The 20812-nt window shown below is 25.8% G+C and overlaps 2 protein-coding genes across 4 annotated transcripts in view; both read left to right on the top strand.

The window, feature by feature from the left end:
* The window catches only part of LOC112684035 (nuclear pore glycoprotein p62-like), a 3628-nt gene extending 2416 nt beyond the window's left edge, over positions 1-1212 (top strand). The window contains exons 4-8 of one of the 2 annotated variants that reach the window (XM_025555342.1): positions 26-242; positions 314-476; positions 543-718; positions 783-894; positions 962-1212. In XM_025555342.1, coding sequence (XP_025411127.1) covers positions 26-242; positions 314-476; positions 543-718; positions 783-894; positions 962-1126 — 833 coding nt within the window. In that variant the 3' untranslated portion in view covers positions 1127-1212. Of the gene's footprint in view, positions 243-313; positions 477-542; positions 719-782; positions 895-961 lie in introns of both variants that reach the window. The other variant, XM_025555336.1, reaches the window with a different exon arrangement.
* Positions 1213-6529: 5317 nt separating this feature from the next.
* LOC112683589 (SEC14-like protein 1) lies at positions 6530-20413 on the top strand. 2 transcript variants are annotated; one of them, XM_025554688.1, is made up of 16 exons: positions 6530-6756; positions 7303-7461; positions 10612-10950; positions 11109-11258; positions 11321-11452; positions 12919-13142; positions 13544-13599; positions 13863-13987; positions 16365-16554; positions 16722-16810; positions 18350-18608; positions 18668-18786; positions 19224-19349; positions 19427-19568; positions 19877-20111; positions 20209-20413. In XM_025554688.1, exons 3-16 carry the CDS (start codon positions 10888-10890, stop codon positions 20261-20263), a joined length of 1965 nt encoding a protein of 654 aa, XP_025410473.1. In that variant the 5' UTR covers positions 6530-6756; positions 7303-7461; positions 10612-10887; the 3' UTR covers positions 20264-20413. The 2 variants fall into 2 exon arrangements, with proteins under 2 accessions (XP_025410473.1, XP_025410463.1); XM_025554678.1 differs by having other exon boundaries at positions 7317-7461; positions 20209-20300.
* The last annotated feature ends 399 nt before the right edge of the window (positions 20414-20812 follow it).

The following is a 20812-nucleotide window of genomic DNA, read 5'->3' as shown; positions in this document are numbered from 1 at the left end:
CAAGCATCTACTGGCTTCTCATTAGGCACAACACAAGCATCTACTGGATTCTCATTAGGCACAACACAAGCATCTACTAGTTTCTCATTAGGAACAACTCAATCATCTACTGCTGGTTTCTCATCAAACACAGCAAGCACTGTTGCTTTTTCCCTTGGAACTTCTGGAACAACAACATCATTAAGTAGTACAACTCAAACTACAGCTGCAGTAACTACACAAGCTGCACCTGCTACATCTCAGTATTTATATGATTTATATATAGTTTTTAACTATTTCCTTATCACATAATGTAATTTATTAAACCTAACAGGCCAAGTACTCAATCCAGTTCAATTCAACCAACCAATTTCCAGCAACTTGTTGATTTAATTAACAATTGGACAGTCAGTTTAGAAAATCAAGAAAAACAATTTCTAAACCAAGCAAATGAAATTACTGTTTGGGATAATATGTTAACAAATCAATCAACTAAGGTAATTTTTATTTATTATTTATATCACAAATATTAATAATTAAACTAACCATAAATTAATTTTTAGCTTGTAAAGCTTTATGATATGCTGGAGCGTAAAGAAAAAGAACAAGTTGATATTGAAAACGAACTTGACTTCTTATTGTCTCAACAAAAAGAACTTGAAGATTGCTTAGTTCCTCTAGAACAAGAGTTACAATCTGCTGAAGTATTAAGTAGCATGAACAATGAAAGAGAACCAATGTTTGTTTTTTTAAATTATTCTTCTTTTTTTTTTATTTTCAATTAAATTTTGTATTTTATATAGATATAAAGCTGCTCAAGAAATCGACAACCAAGTAAAACAAATGTCAGGAGATATTAAAGATATTGTAAATAATTTAAATAAAGCCAACTCTAAAAAAGATTCTGATGATGATGTACGTTAAGCTAAAAATTAATCATTTAAAATTATGCTTGATTCTTATTTGATTTTTTTTTTTTCAGTTGGATACCATTTGTCGGATTTTGAATTGTCACATGACTGCATTACAATATATTGAGCATAACGCAGAAAACTTGAGTGCCATTGTATCCGAAGTAAACGAAGAACACTCCCGTTTTTTAACAGCTTCTAATGATAATACATTTATGTCATCCTTTAGAAAGTAATTAGTATACCAAATTGAATACATTTACTCATCTTTATTTAATAAAATGTAATGTATTGATTTTGTGCATTGAACGATGAATTGTAATTGTAATTTTTGATTCTTTAAGTATTAAAATGTAAATAAAAAAGTGTAAAGTAATGAACATTCTTATGAAAAGTGTAATCATTATTACAATGAAGTTCATTTTTATAAGCAAGTTGTTCATAGTATTTTCATTACTGTCAAGTGTATATAAAAAAGTTGGTAGGTATGTAAAATATAATTACGTTTAATAATGAATATGTTTTGCATATTATTTCTGTGAATAAGTATAATCATTGATTATAAATATTAATAATTATGATAAATGGTGTAACAAAAAAAAATATATTACATTCAACTAGAGGTTACGGTAGAAAACAGTTATTAAAATAAATGGGTAAACTTGCTAAAATATATTAAAGTCGTATGTTTTTAATATATGTTTATTTACTATTCATGTATTGCATATTATTCAAAATTCAGATATCCTTCATAATATAAATGTATATAATAGTATAGGTGCAGCATAGAGCTGTTTTACAGTACTATACAACTAAACCAGTGGCGTCATTGGAAGAGTGAATATTATGGATACTTCACTCTATAGTCGGCACACTTAATAGGTGTAATACATTTTCAAGAAGCTAATTTAAAAATATTATATATTATATATATAAGCCAAATATTAACTGTGGATCAACTGACCTCTTGAACTCCCTCCTGTATATCCACCCCAGGTACTGAACAAACTAATGCGTATTTACCATGGTATATTCTAAAGATTTTTGTCAATAACAAGTAATATTCAATTTCATTTTGTATATTTTTATGCAATACCTATGTATTATGTATATGGTATATCTGTTGAAGGGATTTTTATTATGAAATATAATTTATATTTGCATTTAAATTAACTTGTATAATAATTATTAATAATTGAATATATTTAGACATAACAATTTCATTGTAGATGTTGAATAAGCATTTAGGATTTATTTAACTCTATTAGTAGAAAAATTAAAATTAAATCAAAAAAATAATAATTATTATTCGACAATTATTTTTCTGTGTTTAGGTATTTACTAAAACTTTCGCTTTTTGATGCTTAATGGTTTTTCATCTTTTTAATCTGTTATGTTATTAGCTACTTCAAATATGTCTTTAAATCATGGTTGTTCTTTTTACTTCATTGGTATCTTTCATCTGCCTTTCAATTTTATTCAGCCAGAGTTATTGATTTGATGAATTTGATGATCAAATTTATATATAACTAATTCTCAATAATGTAAATACCGTTCAACAGCGGTTTAGAATAGATCCTGGTATTTACATTGTGTACCACTTCAGTCTGTAATATTTTTAATAGTCAATAATAGACATGAAAAAAGTTCAATACCTATGTACCTACATGTATTTTATATACATAGACGTGTTCACGGAGGGAGGAGAGAAGGTGCCCGTTATGCTTAGGCACTCCATGAAATGTAGTAAATTGGGTCCCAAAATGTAAGTTAAAGAGTAAGGGTCCATATTTTAACTGATGTTGCTCAAATTAAATGTAATTTATTCTGAAATTATTTTTAAAAAACATTGATGTTTCATAATAGGAAAAAATATTATACATTTTACAAATTTTCATGCAAAATCTTATTTTGATATTAATAATAATATGACAATAATAACTACAATTGACTATAAAAATATAAATCATAAATAATTTAAGCTATCTGAGAAAAATATACGAGATCAGGGGCGTATTTAGACTTATTTCTAGGGGAGGACTCAAATTTGTTCGTGTTTTATTTGATTTTTCACTAAGTATGGACCCAAAAAAAACTCAATTACAGCCACGTGTAATTTGATTTCATTATAAAATGATCCACATTTAAAAAATTTGAAATGTGTATCCCACATATAACCGATTCCTTCAATATGAATTCAGAGAGACGATCACTCCTTCGTTCCCCCCTAAAATACGCACCTATACGAGATCCACGGAAAACATATACATTGAGACTAATATACCACAATATCAAGTAAAAAATGAAAGCTAATTTAATTATGTAGGTATACATTATGATTTATTTGCTAAGATAGGACTCAAACAAATTGTAAGCACCCCCCGAAATACAGATTTGCGTTCGTTTATGCACCCAAGCTTTTTCCCTCAACGAGCTACTTTTGTAAATGGACATTATTTCCGTAGACACTTTTACCAACACACAATTAATTATTATAATGGCTGATCTAAAATTGAAATGATAGACAACAGTATCTAATAATTATACGAATATATTTCGTTTTCTGTTTTAGGCAGTATATGGTGTAAACGAGTTACAATAAAATATATGTTAGTTTTTCAGTTTCTTATAGTTGGACTGCAGATTCATTGGTTCTTTAATGTTTAATATATGCACTAAAAAAACCGCAAAATATGCTCTAAATATTTCCTTAAAAACTTGTAAAATATACTCAAAAAAATGATTAAATCCAAGAAATAATTTTCTTCAAAATATGCTCGAATATGCTAATTATATATTATGTATATATTTTGACTTATGTTATTAAAAGATGTTTGAATTGATGTTCGCACTATAAAAATGTACCTATTTACTCAGAATAAGCAGATCCGTCCTCAGGATTTTCAAGAGCTATGGAAAATTACAATAATATGCGAGTATGATTAAAAAATACACTCCCACTTTAAAAAATGTTTGTTAATATAATTTTCCGAGCTTCAATCAACCAAGGTCATTTAATTGAATTGATACAACGAATTACATTTTTAATAATTTCCCGACAATGTATAATCAATTACCACATTTAATAAAAATTAAATTGATTTCTAGAACATTAAACAGCTATAGAAAGTAAGAACTTGGTTTTTGTCACGTCGATACTTACGACAGCGAATTTCTACGTACATTTGGTTGAAATTGGGTAATTCTTCACACTCTGAAAATAAACATAATAAATTACAGTTATAACTATTTAGATATTTTAATAACTGAAAATGTAGCTTGTACAATACCACTTAAATATAAATTCAATTTAATTTAATTAAATGCCTATTAACATTAAATATTTATAACCTTTTTTATAAAGAAAAATACTTTAAGGGACCCCCTTTAAATGTTTCTAGATTGGGGTCTGAGACTAAATTGTCCCCCCTCCCCTTTGCAACGGCTCTAAGAATATATAATAAAGAATATTATATACGATATAATTAATGCAATAAAAGAAATTGTGTTCAACAAAAAATTCAAGATAACCAGCATAAATTTTTCATATGTAAAAAAAAAATAAATAAAAATAACAAATTTATGTCAAGTGTTAAACAATACAATAAAATAATCATGGATTATACAGTAAAGCATATAATCACTGAATGCCAAAAATACGAAGACACGAGGAAAAAATACCACATATTATAACAAATCGGAGAAGCGCTGGGACCTGACCCTCAATCGACCACCAACATTATACTATTCATAAAATAAATTCAACTATACAACTTAATTTAAGCCATACAATAACATTAGATAAACTTTTGTAAACTAATTTTAAGTTACTGTTAAATTAATGGCCCTAGAAGCCGACGTTTTATAAAAAAAATCAATAAAAAAAAATCAAAATAAAATAATTATTATTATTTTATCTTAGTTTTTTTTCCTATTGTTTTTTTTTTTTTTTTGTGACATAAGAAACCAAATTTATGAATGGAACAAAAAATATATTTTCTACAGACAACAACATATTTTAAAATATAAATAATAGGTAGGTATAATATTCACTAATCCCTAAAATATGTAAAACAAATTTTTTTCTATAAATTCACTGATTGACAAAATAACTTTAAATTTTTAAATATTTTAGACTATATATTGTAATTTATTTTTACTGACCAGGCATAATATGTTATGGGGTCGTTTTTTTTTTTTTTTTTTTTTTGAGGGGGGAGGAAATTTATTTTTAGTTTTTACATTCTATAAAACTTTTTATAAACAAATGTGTGTAAAAGAAAAATGATAAAGGCCTTATGGGCAGGGCTGGCGAGAGGGTGGGGAGGGAGTGCTAAAGCCCCGGGACCCATATATCCAAGAGGACTCGTCGTTTAGGCCTTGAATACAATGTTTTTGTTGTATCAAAGCATGTACAAGTGGTCTCGGTCAAACAATTGCAAAGAGAAGGGGGCCCGGAACCCCCGCAGCCCCGGGGCCCTCTGAAGTTCTTACTGGTCCTGCTCGTGGGTATCTAAAAAATTTTGGTAGGTCTTAGAATTTTGTAAAGGAACGCTCCTCAGTTGGTGGTGATTATAGTCACCCTCAACATTTTTACTACTTTAACCACTGTACATAAGTAATTTGATACGTTGACTAACGTTCTACACGAACAGCGAAGTTCCTTTCTCACACGCAATATAGTAATTTAAAGGTATTATATTTCCAATGTGGTTATGTAATAATGTAATAATGGTTTTAAAATAAGATTTTAGTACACTGATACGTCTAGTCGAGGTCGAATAAGGGCTAAACACATTGAATTTTATCCTATTAAGCCCCTAAAGAAATAAATTAAAATCTTATTTTTCTTAAATAAGTTGTTGTTATCTATAAGAATAAAGTCCTTTGAAGAATTAAACCGAAATTAATCATGTGTTACAACGTTTTACAGCTAATACCGTGTCACGTTTCATCACTCTATGTTATTTACTTATATTTATATTTAATGGCAGAAACATGTTATTAGCTACTTAAAAAACATCAATTTATAATTACACACAATATATTACAATCAGTATACATAATTGATGAGTTTAAAATGTTTAAATATTATAATTTATAACAATATATAACAATCTATGGCTTGTTGCTCTTGCTTGCAGCTCACACGAATTCGAATGGCAATTATCCAAACGGCTATTGAACATTCCACTGTATCAAAAAAAAGTTTAAAAAATAATAATTGTGCCTAATGCTGTATTACGTGATCGAATAAATCAAAGCTTTAGTAAATTAGTAAACTCGCGCTCAGAAAACAGTAGTCTAGAAAACTAACAAGCTGAATGATGTTTAAGACTCAACATCCTCTGCCTTATATGCTACACTCAAAATAGGAATGATAGTGTTAGTCTAAAGTAGTCTTATTCAATATTTTGAATACACGAGGTAAGTACTCTAATTAATTCATCACTTTTCTGATTACGTTACATATCTGATACAAAAATACTAAGTATTTCATTGTTATGATAATTATTATTTCTTTTTCATTTTATAATCGATCTGTGACACGTCTATGTTATAGATTGTCATAAAGCAACTGTTATCTTTTTCGAGATTACATTCCAAACGAAATGAAACTGATGATTTGGTTTTAATTAATACAATAAAACCGTATGTCCACCGTGACACAGCAGTAGTGTTCGATTACATATCTTTGTTTTGTATGTTAATATTATATATTATTTACGCTTCATGTATTATGCTACTTACGAGATTAACTGCTAAGTACAAATTGTGTAATTTAAAATTTTGAATAATTCACTGAAACCTAGCGGACGTATAGAAGACAAAAATCGGGAAAAAACGACGAATAGAAAATTTATAGGTAGGTACGTAATAGTTTGTACTTGTAGCATTTTATTTTGATCTTGTAACTATACAATATTTATACGGTAAGAGACAATTATTTACAAAATTAATATAAATGCAATAATTCATTATGGGGTTCAAATCATACAATTTAAAATTAATTATAAGTTCATCAGTTAAATAATTATAGCCTAATATAGTAAGTCTGTATATAATTTCTACCAAGGGCGTATTTGAGTTAAAGCCATGGGGTGGAGGGGCAAGACTAATTTTTCTTTAATACAAACTTAAAAATAATTTACAGATAATGATCTACAGCTCATGTTCCTATTATAATGATAAACTAGTCATTTATATTCTTAATTATTTATACATTACATTTTTTAAATAAATCAATGTATAATATTCAATAAAAATACGAGCCATGGAGGGGGGCGAATGCCCCCTTCACCCCCTCAAATAAGTCCTTGATTTTTACGGGTTAAACAAACGTTGTATTTGTTTAATTCTTAAAATAAGTAATTTAATGAATTTCAAATTAAGTTACTGTTGTTTACACTAGCAATTTTAAAATAGACCATGATAGAACGAGGTTCAGATGCATCGGATGTAAAGTTATGTATGTCACTGATAGTTGCATATTTAAAGAACATTTAAACCATAGCAGCCATGGTCCCTAAACTTCTATTTTTTCGTACCACTCCGGATTATTGTGAATCCGGTAAGTACCATTGGTACATTGATTTATGGTAATGTATTCACTGTAATTTTAGCATATTGTTGTAAGTTGTATTTTTAGTGATTATGTTTAACAATCACAATGGCTCATTAAAATGATCCAATAAATAATAAATTTAAACAAAATATAAAATAATATTTAAATCAAATACTAACATTAGTGAATAAAAAAACAGATTCAATTTATTTTTCATATTACCTTGTGGCTTTTTGTGTGCTAACATTTGCTCAACTTGAGATTCATCATTTTAAGCGTATAATATACATAATTAAGTAAAATCATTTTTATCGATAAACATTTTACTACAATGTATATCGATACCAACAATAATGAATATATTATTATGGAGTATATACTGTATACTGCAATAATAGTTATACAGTGCCTCAGTGGTATATTTAAGATGGCCGTTGATGGGCAAACCCTCAGTTTGTTTTTTCAATAATATTATCATCATAATATTCTGTTATTTTCAAAATTAAAGTTATAGATGAATTTTAGATTTTCGTAATCCAAATCATATAAACAACAAAATCACTATGAAACAATAAAAAAATTAATTTTGTTTTATAATAAATTGAGGATAGTAAATCTCCCTATGCATAATGATACAATCAAGCCCACTGGGCAACCGGGCAGATGCACGATGTGCCCATGAAAATTAAGTTAACTTTTTTTTATTAATAATTAATAACTACATAAAATAATAAAATGTATTCTTCAAACTTGAATATAATAATTAATAATTATATCGGTCTACGTCGACATTTGGTAGTAGCAAAAGTGTCGATTAAATCTTTAAAATGTAATTATTTTAACATGTCATTATTGATTATTATTAATTCTCTATTGATAACAATGCCATATTGCTTAATTTTTCTTCAGTTTGAGTCGATCTTAGATTGTCGAATACAATATTAGTCAAATGACCAATTATACTACGGAGTGTAACTAAAATAGTCACACAGTACTAATGACTAAGTTTAAGTAATATACTGTGCAAGGTATAAGAGGATACTCTAGGATTATACTACATAAAGAAATTTATCTAGAATTAAAATGTTTTGACCCTTGCAGGTTTAAAGACATGAGGATAAATTGTGTTTCATTAAATGCAACGAATTTGTCAACTATTGCTTACAATAGATATAGGTAAATTTAAAGAACTTGTATCATTTGGTAGGTACAACATGGCCATTTATATGTAAAACAGATGTGCATAATACATATGATAATTTAGTTAAATTAATTTTGAAGACGAATGCATAGTGGTAGATCTCTATAAGCCTGAAAATGTAATAAAGACGAGGCATGCAATGGATGTTTGAAATTTATTTCGTATATTAACAGAGTTTAATGTGTATTCTATACAGTAAAAAGAATTCTAAATTGTTTATAAATATTTACTTACTCTGATACTCACACAAGTAACATGTAAACGTACATTTTCGAAACTAAAACTTCTAAAAACAATATAGAAATTTACAAGTTCACAGGAAGAGTAGTGTTTATTTTTAATAAAATATGAATGAGATATTTTAAACCAAGTTGACGGAAATCACATAGTTGATAAGATGTGTTCTTCAAGCCAAGAACTAAATCAATTACTAACCGCTCTAAATTATAATAACTTTTTTTCAACATTTATTATTTTATTATCATGTAAAAGCATATTTTGAATTGTATTAAACAAAGGTTTATATATAAAATATATATATCAATTATATTTATTAATTTATATATTTCTAGTACGAAGAAGCTAGCAAATTTAAGATTCTCTAATCTGTAATCGGACCTTAACCTAAAGGAATATATAACAAAAATCAGGGCCTTGGTTTTTGAAATCACCCTGTAAGGGCAGGTTATACAATCATACAGATGTCCAATTGATTTTATACCTTATCATGATAGCCGTTGAGTAGTGGTTTTCGGCCCCAGGCATTCTAATTAGTTGTCATTGAAATTCGTTTCTTATCGATAAACCACCAAAAACGTTAAAATTTATCACGTGTATTTAACTATGAACAAGTAGAAGTGTGGAGGGTCATTAATTCGTAATCGGATTGCACTTTGGACCGAAGTTAGTAACTTGCACATAATTTTACCAATTTATCAGTTTTTTGTAGGCGCTATTCAATTTTATGCCGTGGTAATTTTATAGCGCGATAATTTTATAGAAAGCAATGTGTGCATTGAAAAGTCTAAAGGTCTAAAGTCTTGTCTATAGAGTAAATGGTATGTATATTATTATAAATTATTTAAGGTACGAGCACAATTGATATAATTTTAAATAGTGTGTACTAGACGCTAAAAACCGGACAGATTATCGCATTTTTGAACATTCGAACTGATGCAACGCATCGTCGCGGTGACTATTGACGCGTAACAGAGTAATGCGAGGTTATTTTATTTATAACTATTGCGCGTCGCACTCAGTGCGACGGTAGTATTTTTTACAAAAATCTATACATATCTCGTACACATATATATCTATCTGAATTATCCGGATTCGCCCGTGAAAATAAATGCATATCTTTATGTTAAGTTAGGTGATTATATATAGGCAAATAAAAAAAAAATTATAATCGTCGTTTTCCTTCTCGTTTTAACCCAGGCTAAGGACTGACAGCAAAATTCTCTTGGTGGCAGAGATAAAAAATTTTAGCTTTTTATTTAGCTGCTCAAAGATGGTCTAATATAAAGTTTTAAGATAAAACCCAAGCGAATGTGCTCTTTTGCCACGCTGCTCAGTGGGGTATTAAAGAATAAACAATTATAAATAAATAATAGCTCGATTAATTTATAGAATTGAAATCAAGGGGGCTGGAGCATGATCGATATTAAAACCTAAAACCTGCTCCGTGATGCAGTCTTTCATTTAAAAATAGCGAAGTTGATCGGATGAGCCGTTTCAGAGAACATCCATGAAAAAGATTCCATTTTTACATTTACACATACAGTTATTAATGTTTGTATATGTTTATGGGTTTTGATATTTTTCCGTTCGATTTATTACGGACAACAGAACAATGTTTTTTCGCGTCTATAACGCAACTATGACCACTTTGGTCGAAATCACGATTACAGGTCTTAAAAAAATTATACTAAATAGACTTAATTAATTTCTTATAGGTACCGCCGGTCGTGTTTTAGTATCCATCGACTTCGCACCATACCTAGGTATCAGGGACTGCAAACGGAACGGTTATCAACAACTGGTCACCACCGTAAATAGATTAACCATATCGGTTACGTCATAGTATTGATTGTGATTTGTGTGATAAAATGAACCATATAGTTTGAATAATTTAATTACTGATCAAAATATTCTTATGGATTATCGATTAGCCTAGTGACCGTTTTTATTGTTTGATTTTACTCGTTGTTTGTTTTTTATTTCTCACTAAGATGGTCCAAGAATATCAATCGCCGGTACGCGTCTACAAGTATCCATTCGAAATCGTCATGGCTGTGAGTATTGGTTATAATATCATAAACAGTTATGGTTCTGTCGTAGTACAATTGCGTTGTTACAGCTATTATTCTTGTGTAGTATTGAACAGGACATAATACCATCACACTTATGTACAGATATCGATCACTCTGTTAACGCAATATTATTGTTACAGGCGTACGAAAGACGATTTCCTACATCCCCGTTAATACCCGTTTTTGTCGGCAGTGAAATAACAGCTGATAGCACAAGTGCTGATGGTTCAGTTAGGACAACTGAAAGGAGATGTAAACTAGTTGTAGAAGCTCCTTATTTATTAAAAAAGGTCTTATTGAAATTACTGTGTATTATAGTGTTCATGTATGTATAACAGCATTTCTTTCTTAGATTATTGGTGTAGATTATATTTATTTTATTCAAAAAAATATCCTCGATTTGAGAGAACGTTGTTTGAATATTGAAGCAACAAATGAGACATTTTCCACTCGTGTAAATGTATTAGAAAAGTGTCGTTATTATGTAAGTCATGTCTTTATTAAAATAATAGTTTTTCATTTGATACAAAAATTTTTCAAACAAACCACTTTTTTCATTTAATAGATATAACATTGAAGAATACAATCTAGGTTATATAAATAAAAAGTACCCATAAAATTATTTAATTATTTAAGAATTTACCTACAGTTAAACATTACGTATGCATGTATTTAGTATTTATTTTTAAAATTTAGATTTTTTTATACTAATTCTGTTATGGAACATTTAACCTATTTACTTATTTGTACTATATTTTTTGCTAAAAGAGTGAAATGATTTTGTATTAATTATATTAAGTAGGGAACGGATTTTTATGTAAATACATATTTTTATTAGAACGAGATATTTAAGATTTTATAAGAAATGTTCATGTTCAATCATTCCTATTAATATGATGCTACTTTTACTTTACATATTTTAACATATTTTGGTATAATTACATATTTTTACATATTTTACTAATTTGTAAATATTTTTAAACATATTTTATCATTTCATCATTCATACGTCTTCTTCGTACAAAAATACAATAAATTATTTCAAATTTAGATCCAGTAACTTCTATCACTATTATAAAAGCTCAAAATATTATGTAAATTATGTAAAATGAAACATTGAAAACTAATTTAATTTTCATCTCAGTGAATTTTAGTTTTATTGCACATACATTTACAAAATTAGAAACAAAAATATGTCCTTGAATGAAAGTATGCAAATTGTCGAATCAACGATTGCAAAATGAAAACTCGTAAGTGGACCAATAGGAGATGTTGTAAAAAAGAAAATTCATGCTGTTACAGAAAAAAATTCCAGGCTATATTGATTTTAAATCAATCAATGACATAATGAGTGGCAGACACCCTTCTAAAAATTTGGAATTATCGCCTTCTGATATTATGCCCTTCAAATGTGCTTAAATCGACCAATGTAAGTTGATGTGGAACAATAATTTAGCTGTTTTAAAAATATTTTCAGATCTAATAGGCGACATTTAATATTTGATAATTTAATAATTATAATTTTTTTTTTATTAAATTGTTTTCCTACATATTTGGATGGTCTTAGCATATATTTTATAAATTATACTTGCATACATATGTACATATTTCTGTATTTTTATTATATATAAATCCGTTCCCTAATAATAAGGTATACATTTTTGATAGATTTTTATTGACTTAAAACTAATTATCTTAATAATCCCAAGAAAAATTTATTCTTTATTATTTTTATTTTTGATATATAGTAAAAATAACTTAGTATTATTATAAAATTTAAATATTTATGTTTCAAAATTATTTTAGATATATTTAATTTAACTATAAATGATTATATATACTTATGCATTAAAATTGCATTATTAATTTACTCTTAAAAAATTAATGTAATTCATTTTATTTATCTAAAAAAAAGAGTTAAGGTAATTTATTATTTCTGCATCTTATTAGGTTCATCCAGAAAACTCAGAGTGGACTTGCTATGAACAGAGTGCATTATTAGATATAAAATATTTTTTGGGTTTTGAATCAACTATGGAAAAACTTGGTATGAAACAATATATACAGAATATATCCAAGGGCAAAGAAATAATAGAATTCTATGTTGATGAATTAAAAAAAGAAGGAGTAACTAATCTTCCACGATGGATACCTCATGGAAACGATCAAAATTGGTCAGTTTATTTAAATAAATGTGTTTTAATTATTTAATTGTTTGTATATATATAAATTAATGAATTAATAAATAAACTTATATATTTTCATAATGAAATATAAAAATAGGTTAAACTATTTATTAAATAGTAGTAATTTTGAAATCAATGGTTAAACCTTTATATTTTTAAATTCTTAGTACAATTATTTTTAACTACAAATTATAAATAATTTAATTTTATGTTATTTATGAAGGAAATAAAAATTGAAAATGCATTGATTTTCAGAAAATAAAGTTTTAGGTATTTGTTATAATTTGATGGATTCATTAATATTATTATATCTATAATTGTGTATATATTAATATATTTATTATTTTTTTGTACCTAAATTTAATAATAAATAAATTTAAATTTTATAGTGATTTGAATAAGACAGAAGAAAGTCAAAATAACCCTAGCAGTAGTCCAATTACAGGTAAAGTTGTATTAGAGTTTGTTGATAATTTCTTAGTATTTAGAAAATATTAGCTCTGATGTTGTATATTTGCAATGATGATTAAATTCTATCAAAGGTAGCTAAATTTTACCATTGTGTTATCTATCTACCTATGACGAAGTTAAAGCTATAAATGCTAACTTTTTATAGTGGTTGTGTAATATTTTAATTACTTAGAAAATTAATTTAACCAAAATTATAAAATAATTATTTTAATGGATATTTATGTATGTGTTCTTTAGATTCACAGTCAAAAATATGGTTAGAAGATGAATATATTAAAAGATATATTGGTGAATTAACACCATTACAAGAATCAAAATTAGTTCAATTTAAGAAACAATTGTCTCAATTACAAAAGTCCAAGGTATATTATTTTATTTATCTGGTTCTGTATTATTTGATAATTGTAGAATATGATATACAAAACAATTATTTAGGTTTATTTAATGGACTTAATATGGAACACCCAAAATCATGTTTATTATCTTTTATAATATTGAAAAATTACCACAAAATATGGATTTCTTTTATGAGGATATTTTTAGATCTTAGAAATTTTATAATTTTTTTGCAATTTTACTATTTCGATAAATTTATATGAAATTTAAAATTTCTTATGACATTTCAGTCAAAAATTGATATCATTGTATTTAATAATGCTAAGATATTTACAATCAAAATCAATTAACATTAAATTAATTGCATTTACTATTATCAACTTTTAAGTTATAGTTATACAGTAGATTCTTATTATGTCACTACCTCGAACTACATAGAATTCCCCTTGAAATTACCATTACATTTAATAGCGTTTTGCTCTTGATAACTCGATATAAAATTAATCGTTTTTCGTTATCTCAAGTACACAAATAATATTGTTACTATGGTAAAAACAGATAATTCAATACATTCAGTATAGTCATAGAATATAGTAATATAAATAAACTTAATAATTATATTCTATGGTATAGTAATTGTGATTTTGCTCGTTGGTAGTTAGTCATATTTTTAATTGTTCGTTTGTAGTGAAATGGAAAAGAAGCGTAACATAAATGTCCTTTTAATTTCGTACAATTTGTTTTGTACAGTTTTGTACAGTTAAAAAAGGTGACTAAAATATTTGAAATCAAAAATTAATTCAATATTTCACCAAATACATTATCATCAGTTATTAAACAGAAAAATAAAATGTTGAAATTAAATTGTGGAAATATGAAAAAAATGAGGATGACTTTTTTTTTGTTAAAATGTTTTATTAAGTGTCGAGAAAAAAACATACCATTAAATGGAACAATTTTACATGAAGAAGCAAACGAATATGCACAACAACTTAAACACAATAATTTTTAAGCTAGCTTACAAATTGAAAAAAACTTAACGTAATTTTTTGAAAAGTTTGTGAAGATAGTGCTTCAGTATACACACATTGTTGTTCAAATTGGATTAAAAATTTTCCTGATGTTTTAGCATGTTATTCTTCTAGTGGTATTTTTAATATCAAAAAAAACAGGCTAATTTTACAAATGGTCACCAGATAAAACTTTAATGTTAAAAGGTAAAGAATTTTTGGGTGGAAAATACGGTAATGAACGCATTACAATTATGGTAGAAGCAAATATGTCTGAAACTGAAAAACTAAAATTATTTATCATTGGTAAAGCAAAGAAACCTAAGTGTTTTTAAGGAATTTAATCTTTACCAAATAACTATAGATCAAATAAAATGGCTTGGATGACTTCATCATTATTTAGTGTATGGCTATTAAATTTCGATTTGAAAATTAAATTAGAAAACCAAAAAGTTATACTATTCATAGATAATTGTACAGCTCATAATCATAATAGTGAATTCAGTTCTATTAAAGTACATTTTTTACCACCTAATACAACATATACTTTAGCCTACTTACCAAGATGTTATGCAGAATTTCAAAATGTTTTATAGAAAATAAATAATCAGACGATTAGTTGATAATATTGATAATAACAAATTTTCTATAAACATACTAAGTTATAAGAATGTTTGATAAAGCTTGAAGAGATGTAGCACCACAGACTATATTATATTATTATTATATTATTGCTTCATAAAAGCTGGTTTCAGAAGGCAATATAATTCCAATAGATAACTCTACTACTATTTCTGATGATAAATAGAATTTTATTGCCAATCATATTAATTTAATTGACAGAATTTGTTCACATTATGTAGAAATGAACGATAATATACATATATGTAGAAAATAGACAGATAATAAAATTTGATCAGAAACTCAAAAATTCCAGCAAGAGTGAAGACAAACACAATATAAGAAGGAAGTTATATATTCAACAAGCTAAACATGTTTTAAAAACATTAAGGGATATTGTTGAGACTACTACAGACACGAAGATATTTCTAGGTTATCTAATTTGGAAGACATTGTGGTAAATAGAAGTAATATTATGCAAACTTCAATGACAGATTTTTTTAAAAAAAATTAATTTATTCAGTTATGTTTTCTGTAATTTCAATTATTTCAGTATTTTAATTATTTAAAGCATTTATATTATTTATTATTCATATATTAATATTTTTAATTTTTTTAAATTTTTTGTAAAACTCAATATCTCAAATTACTTCCTGTTCCCCTTGAGATTCGACATAATGAGAATCTACTGTACTATTAATATGAATATAAATAATTGTAAATATGATTAATTATTTATTAGTTATTTTTAATTAATATGATGTAATTTCAGCTACCTAGTGATACAACATTATTAAGGTTTTTAAGAGCTACTGATTTTAATATTGAAAAAGCCAGAGAAAACTTATCTCAATCCCTCACATGGCGAAAAAAACATAATATTGACAACATATTATCAGAACATGAGTTTCCTGAAGCAATTAAAAAATATTTTCCATGTGGATGGCATCATCATGACAAAGGTAAAAAAATAACTTATTTAATTATATTTCATAAATATATTATTTTGGATTTCAGCATATATTTTATATTAAAATTTGTACATTCACTAATTTAAGATACTCATTTTTTTTTTTGTTAAATTAACAATTAAAAACTAATTTTTTAAATTTATTATGGTTTTATTTAGAAGGACGCCCCTTATATATATTACGTTTAGGACAAATGGATGTTAAAGGTCTACTTAAATCAGTTGGTGAACATTGTCTTCTTAAACAAGTAAATAAATTATAAACTTATAATAAGTTACTATTTTTTAGTTTCATATAATTTTTATACTTAATACATTATATTACTGATTTTATTACAATTGTTCTTCATTTGTATAATATTCTTTAAGTAAATAAAAAAATCTCATGAAACTAAACACTGATTTGCTGTCTTTAATGAATGCACTTAATAAAACATTTTCATAATATATATATAGTAGAACCACAATTATCCAGGGTAATGGAGGGAAAGAGTCACACATGAATAAATTAAAATTGCTGTTAATCAAAACTTTTTATTCAACAAATTTTAATTAATTTTTTTATTTATTATTACATTTTCGTTAACTTATGTTATATAAATACATATTTTCTTGTTTTAAAACTATCAAGGCTTGACATTTGAAGTATCAGTCTTTGTTTTTTGCGGTTTACAATGATTTTTCTTACTTCAATTCTAAATATTCTAAGTTTTCTTGAATTCATGACATTACAGAAGTCAAGATTTTCCTGCTCACAGAATTTCAGAAGAATATCTACTACTTCCATAAATATATTTATAATATAGTTTATACATTTATTATTAAATTTATAATGTTATCTTTAACCTGTGTACTCCTTACTTTCGCTACATACAGATTTTCTAAAAAATATACATGATTAATCGAAGTTATACTGTATATATATATATATGTTAAGTTGTATTAATATGAATAATAATTCCAATGTGTTTTTAATGTAGCCTTTGATTAATTTCAGTGTAAATTATAATATACATATAATATTTATATCTAAGACACCAAATGGTAGACAGTCTACATCGATTGTAATATGATATTTATGATTATTATTTGGGCCATGTTGTGTGGTCTTGTAATGTTTGATTTTTGAGAAAATAACAAATATACATGCATTTAAATATTATAAATATATCATTCCATTTTATTTAATTTTATATATGTATATATATAAATTTCCATTAAACAGAAATTAAATTAGTATGTAGCGTTGTTAATTTTATATTATTATATAAAATCAGTGATTCAATTTTTTATTTCAATTTTTTTATTTATAATCTATTTAAAATGTACATTGAGTAAATAATAAATAAATAGATGAATTAAATTTGTGACACGTAGCATTCATAGAAAAGCTGGATCACCTGACTGTAATGACTGGTATAGGATTAATCGGTAGCATCTAAGTATGAAAATGTATAAATAAATATAGGTAATAACTAAGAACTATAAAATTATTAAAAATTATGATTTTTTACTAAAATAATCAGTATATTTAAAGCTTTTAGATTTTAATTTTAGATTTATTAAATTAGGCACTATACAATTTTTACTTTTAATGGTAAATATTCATGAATAGTAATAATTAAAAATATATATTTTAAGTTAAAAAAAAATAACAATTTAATCAAATACCATTTAAAAGGAAATGGGTTGAAAAATAATATATAATATAATAAAATAATAAAAAAAGTTTTTCATAGATATAATTGGACTAAAATTAAGTAGTAAATATAATATTTTGTACTTAGGCTATGCATGTATGTGAAGAAGGCTTAAAGTTGACAAAAGAAGCAACACATACATCTGGAAAGCCAATTACTACTTGGTGTTTATTGGTTGATTTAGAAGGGCTAAACATGAGGCATTTGTGGAGACCTGGCGTGAGTGCATTATTAAGAATTATTGAAATTGTAGAATCAAACTACCCAGAAACTCTAGGACGAGTTCTTATAATTCGTGCACCTCGAGTATTTCCAGTTTTGTGGACATTAGTGAGCACATTTATCAGTGAGTACATAACTATTAACTTTTTGTCTAAGCTTTTAAAATATATTTATTTTTACTAGATGAAACCACTCGTACAAAGTTCCTATTTTATGGAGGCAATGATTATCAAGCTTCTGGGGGTCTTTCTGAATTTATTGCTGCAAATGATATGCCAGATTTTCTAGGAGGCCCTAGTAAAGTATGTAATATTTTATTTCAAATTGTTCATAAAAAAAGTAGTTTATATATAAAAAAAGTTCATTCATTAATTAATGCTTAGCTCGAAGTATTATTATTTTTGTAATGCACAACAGTTTTCAAATTAAAAAATCATCACTAGGTAATGGCAATAATGTTGTGATTTTATTGACTTTGTAACCTGATAATGAATTTTTAATTTAAAATCAATCTTATTTTACAAATATAATAATAATCCAGATTGAGCTTTTATTTATTTATATATTAATTTACGAGTATTAACCATTTCCTAAATTTATTTATTTATTTTATTTTTTATTTAAAATTATTTGTTTGTTTTTTTTTTATTGATGCAGGTATCTATTATTTTATAAAAAATAATCAATTTATTATGTTATTGTATTATTAATAATATATTTGTTTCTATGTTTAATTAAGGTTAAAATTCCTGAAGGTGGTTTTGTGCCAAAAAATTTATACCTCAAAGAAGGAGATTTAGAGAAAGAAGCTTATACAATTACAGAAGACAGCATTTATCAATCAGTTACACTTACTAAAGGACAGGTAAAGATAACCTTATATGAATACAGAATATGAAATATGTATATTATATAATATTTAATATTGATTAATTATTAAAGGCCCATGAAGAATTTATTGATGTTGAAGAGTCTGGATCAGTAATAACATGGGACTTTGATGTAATGAGACAAGATATAAATTTTAATGTTTTGAGGTTATTAATTGAAGTTCAGCCCTCTACACTTCTTAACTGTGCGAGAGGTATTTATATCTTAATAGAAATATTTTTAAATTACATAAGATATGTAGTTATTATTAAATTACTTAAGATATATAGTTTACAATGTTTTTATATGTATTTTTTATTTATAATTTTTTTAGGAATTTGCTAATTCAAATTAAATATTAAAATTTTTTTTCGCTTTATTAATCTTAATTTTGTGATTTTTACAAATCCATATTATTAAATAATCCTCCACCCAATTTGTGGTACTTTATTATTTTATTACATAATATGTATTAAAATTAATTAATAAACAATAATTATCCTATATTTTTGTGTTTTATAGGTAATCTCAATGTTATTGAAAAAGGTTGGAAAGAAGGAGAACATTATGAAAAGGTGGAACAAACCATATTATGCCATGATGGTGAGAGTGTACAAGGTTCTCATCTTACCACTAAAAGAGGAACATATATTTTACAATGGTATTGGTCATCGGACAGTTTAAATATTAGTTCAGGGCATCATACTAAAGCTAAAATTATGTATTATTATGAAATGCTGAAATCTGCTGATTATCGGTAATTATTAACTAATTTTAAATTTATTAATTAAATTAAATCTTAACCAATTATGTACAGATTTTATTAATATTTAATAAATTATTTTATTTTACAGAGGTTCAATGTCAAGTTTAATGTCAGCCAATAGTAAATTTTCTTGTAATAGATGATGAACATATATTGATTTTATTTTATGTGAAATTTTAAATGTTTTGGTTTTAATAAGGATCATACTTAGAAGAAAATGATTGGTTCAATAGTACATTTGAAGCAAAAGTATGTAGTCTATTTAATAAAATCCCTTATTTTCCTTAAACTTTTTTAAGTATCTAATTTTTTTGAATTTAATATTATCGTAATTATTAGTATAATTTATTTTGAATTATATCGGTGTTTATTATTGTCAAATTTTTAGAATCGGTTTATTAATTCTAGTTTTAAACTGTACGTTTTTTAATTTGACCTATTCTAAAACCTAAATTCCACATGTTCAAAATCAACTAATAACAAGATAAGATATTAATTTTATAACTGTTGAACCTTTAAAATATTTTAAATAGGTTATTTCTTTGTATTTATCTAAAATATCAAACAATTTATGGGATTTCTTCTAAAATTAATTTTTTTTAATTGAAATTTTTATTTTCCTATTATAATCTGAGTATATATTTGTTAATTGTTTGTCATCACATAGTTTATATTAGGTTAAGATTTTGTTA

Source organism: Sipha flava, unplaced genomic scaffold, assembly GCF_003268045.1.
Source record: "Sipha flava isolate LNK unplaced genomic scaffold, YSA_version1 104_pilon_pilon, whole genome shotgun sequence".
Taxonomy (NCBI): domain Eukaryota; kingdom Metazoa; phylum Arthropoda; class Insecta; order Hemiptera; family Aphididae; genus Sipha; species Sipha flava.
The sequence above is the reverse complement of the archived record's forward strand: the minus strand, read 5'-3'. Positions and strand labels throughout refer to the sequence as shown.

Excerpts from the sequence above, each read along its gene's own strand:
- LOC112683589 (XM_025554688.1), top strand. The coding sequence starts at position 10,888 with ATGGTCCAAGAATATCAATCGCCGGTACGCGTCTACAAGTATCCATTC. Across the intron at positions 13,600-13,862 it reads TAGCAGTAGTCCAATTACAG|ATTCACAGTCAAAAATATGG; the intron begins GTAAAGTTGTAT and ends TGTGTTCTTTAG. Across the intron at positions 18,787-19,223 it reads TTCTAGGAGGCCCTAGTAAA|GTTAAAATTCCTGAAGGTGG; the intron begins GTATGTAATATT and ends TGTTTAATTAAG.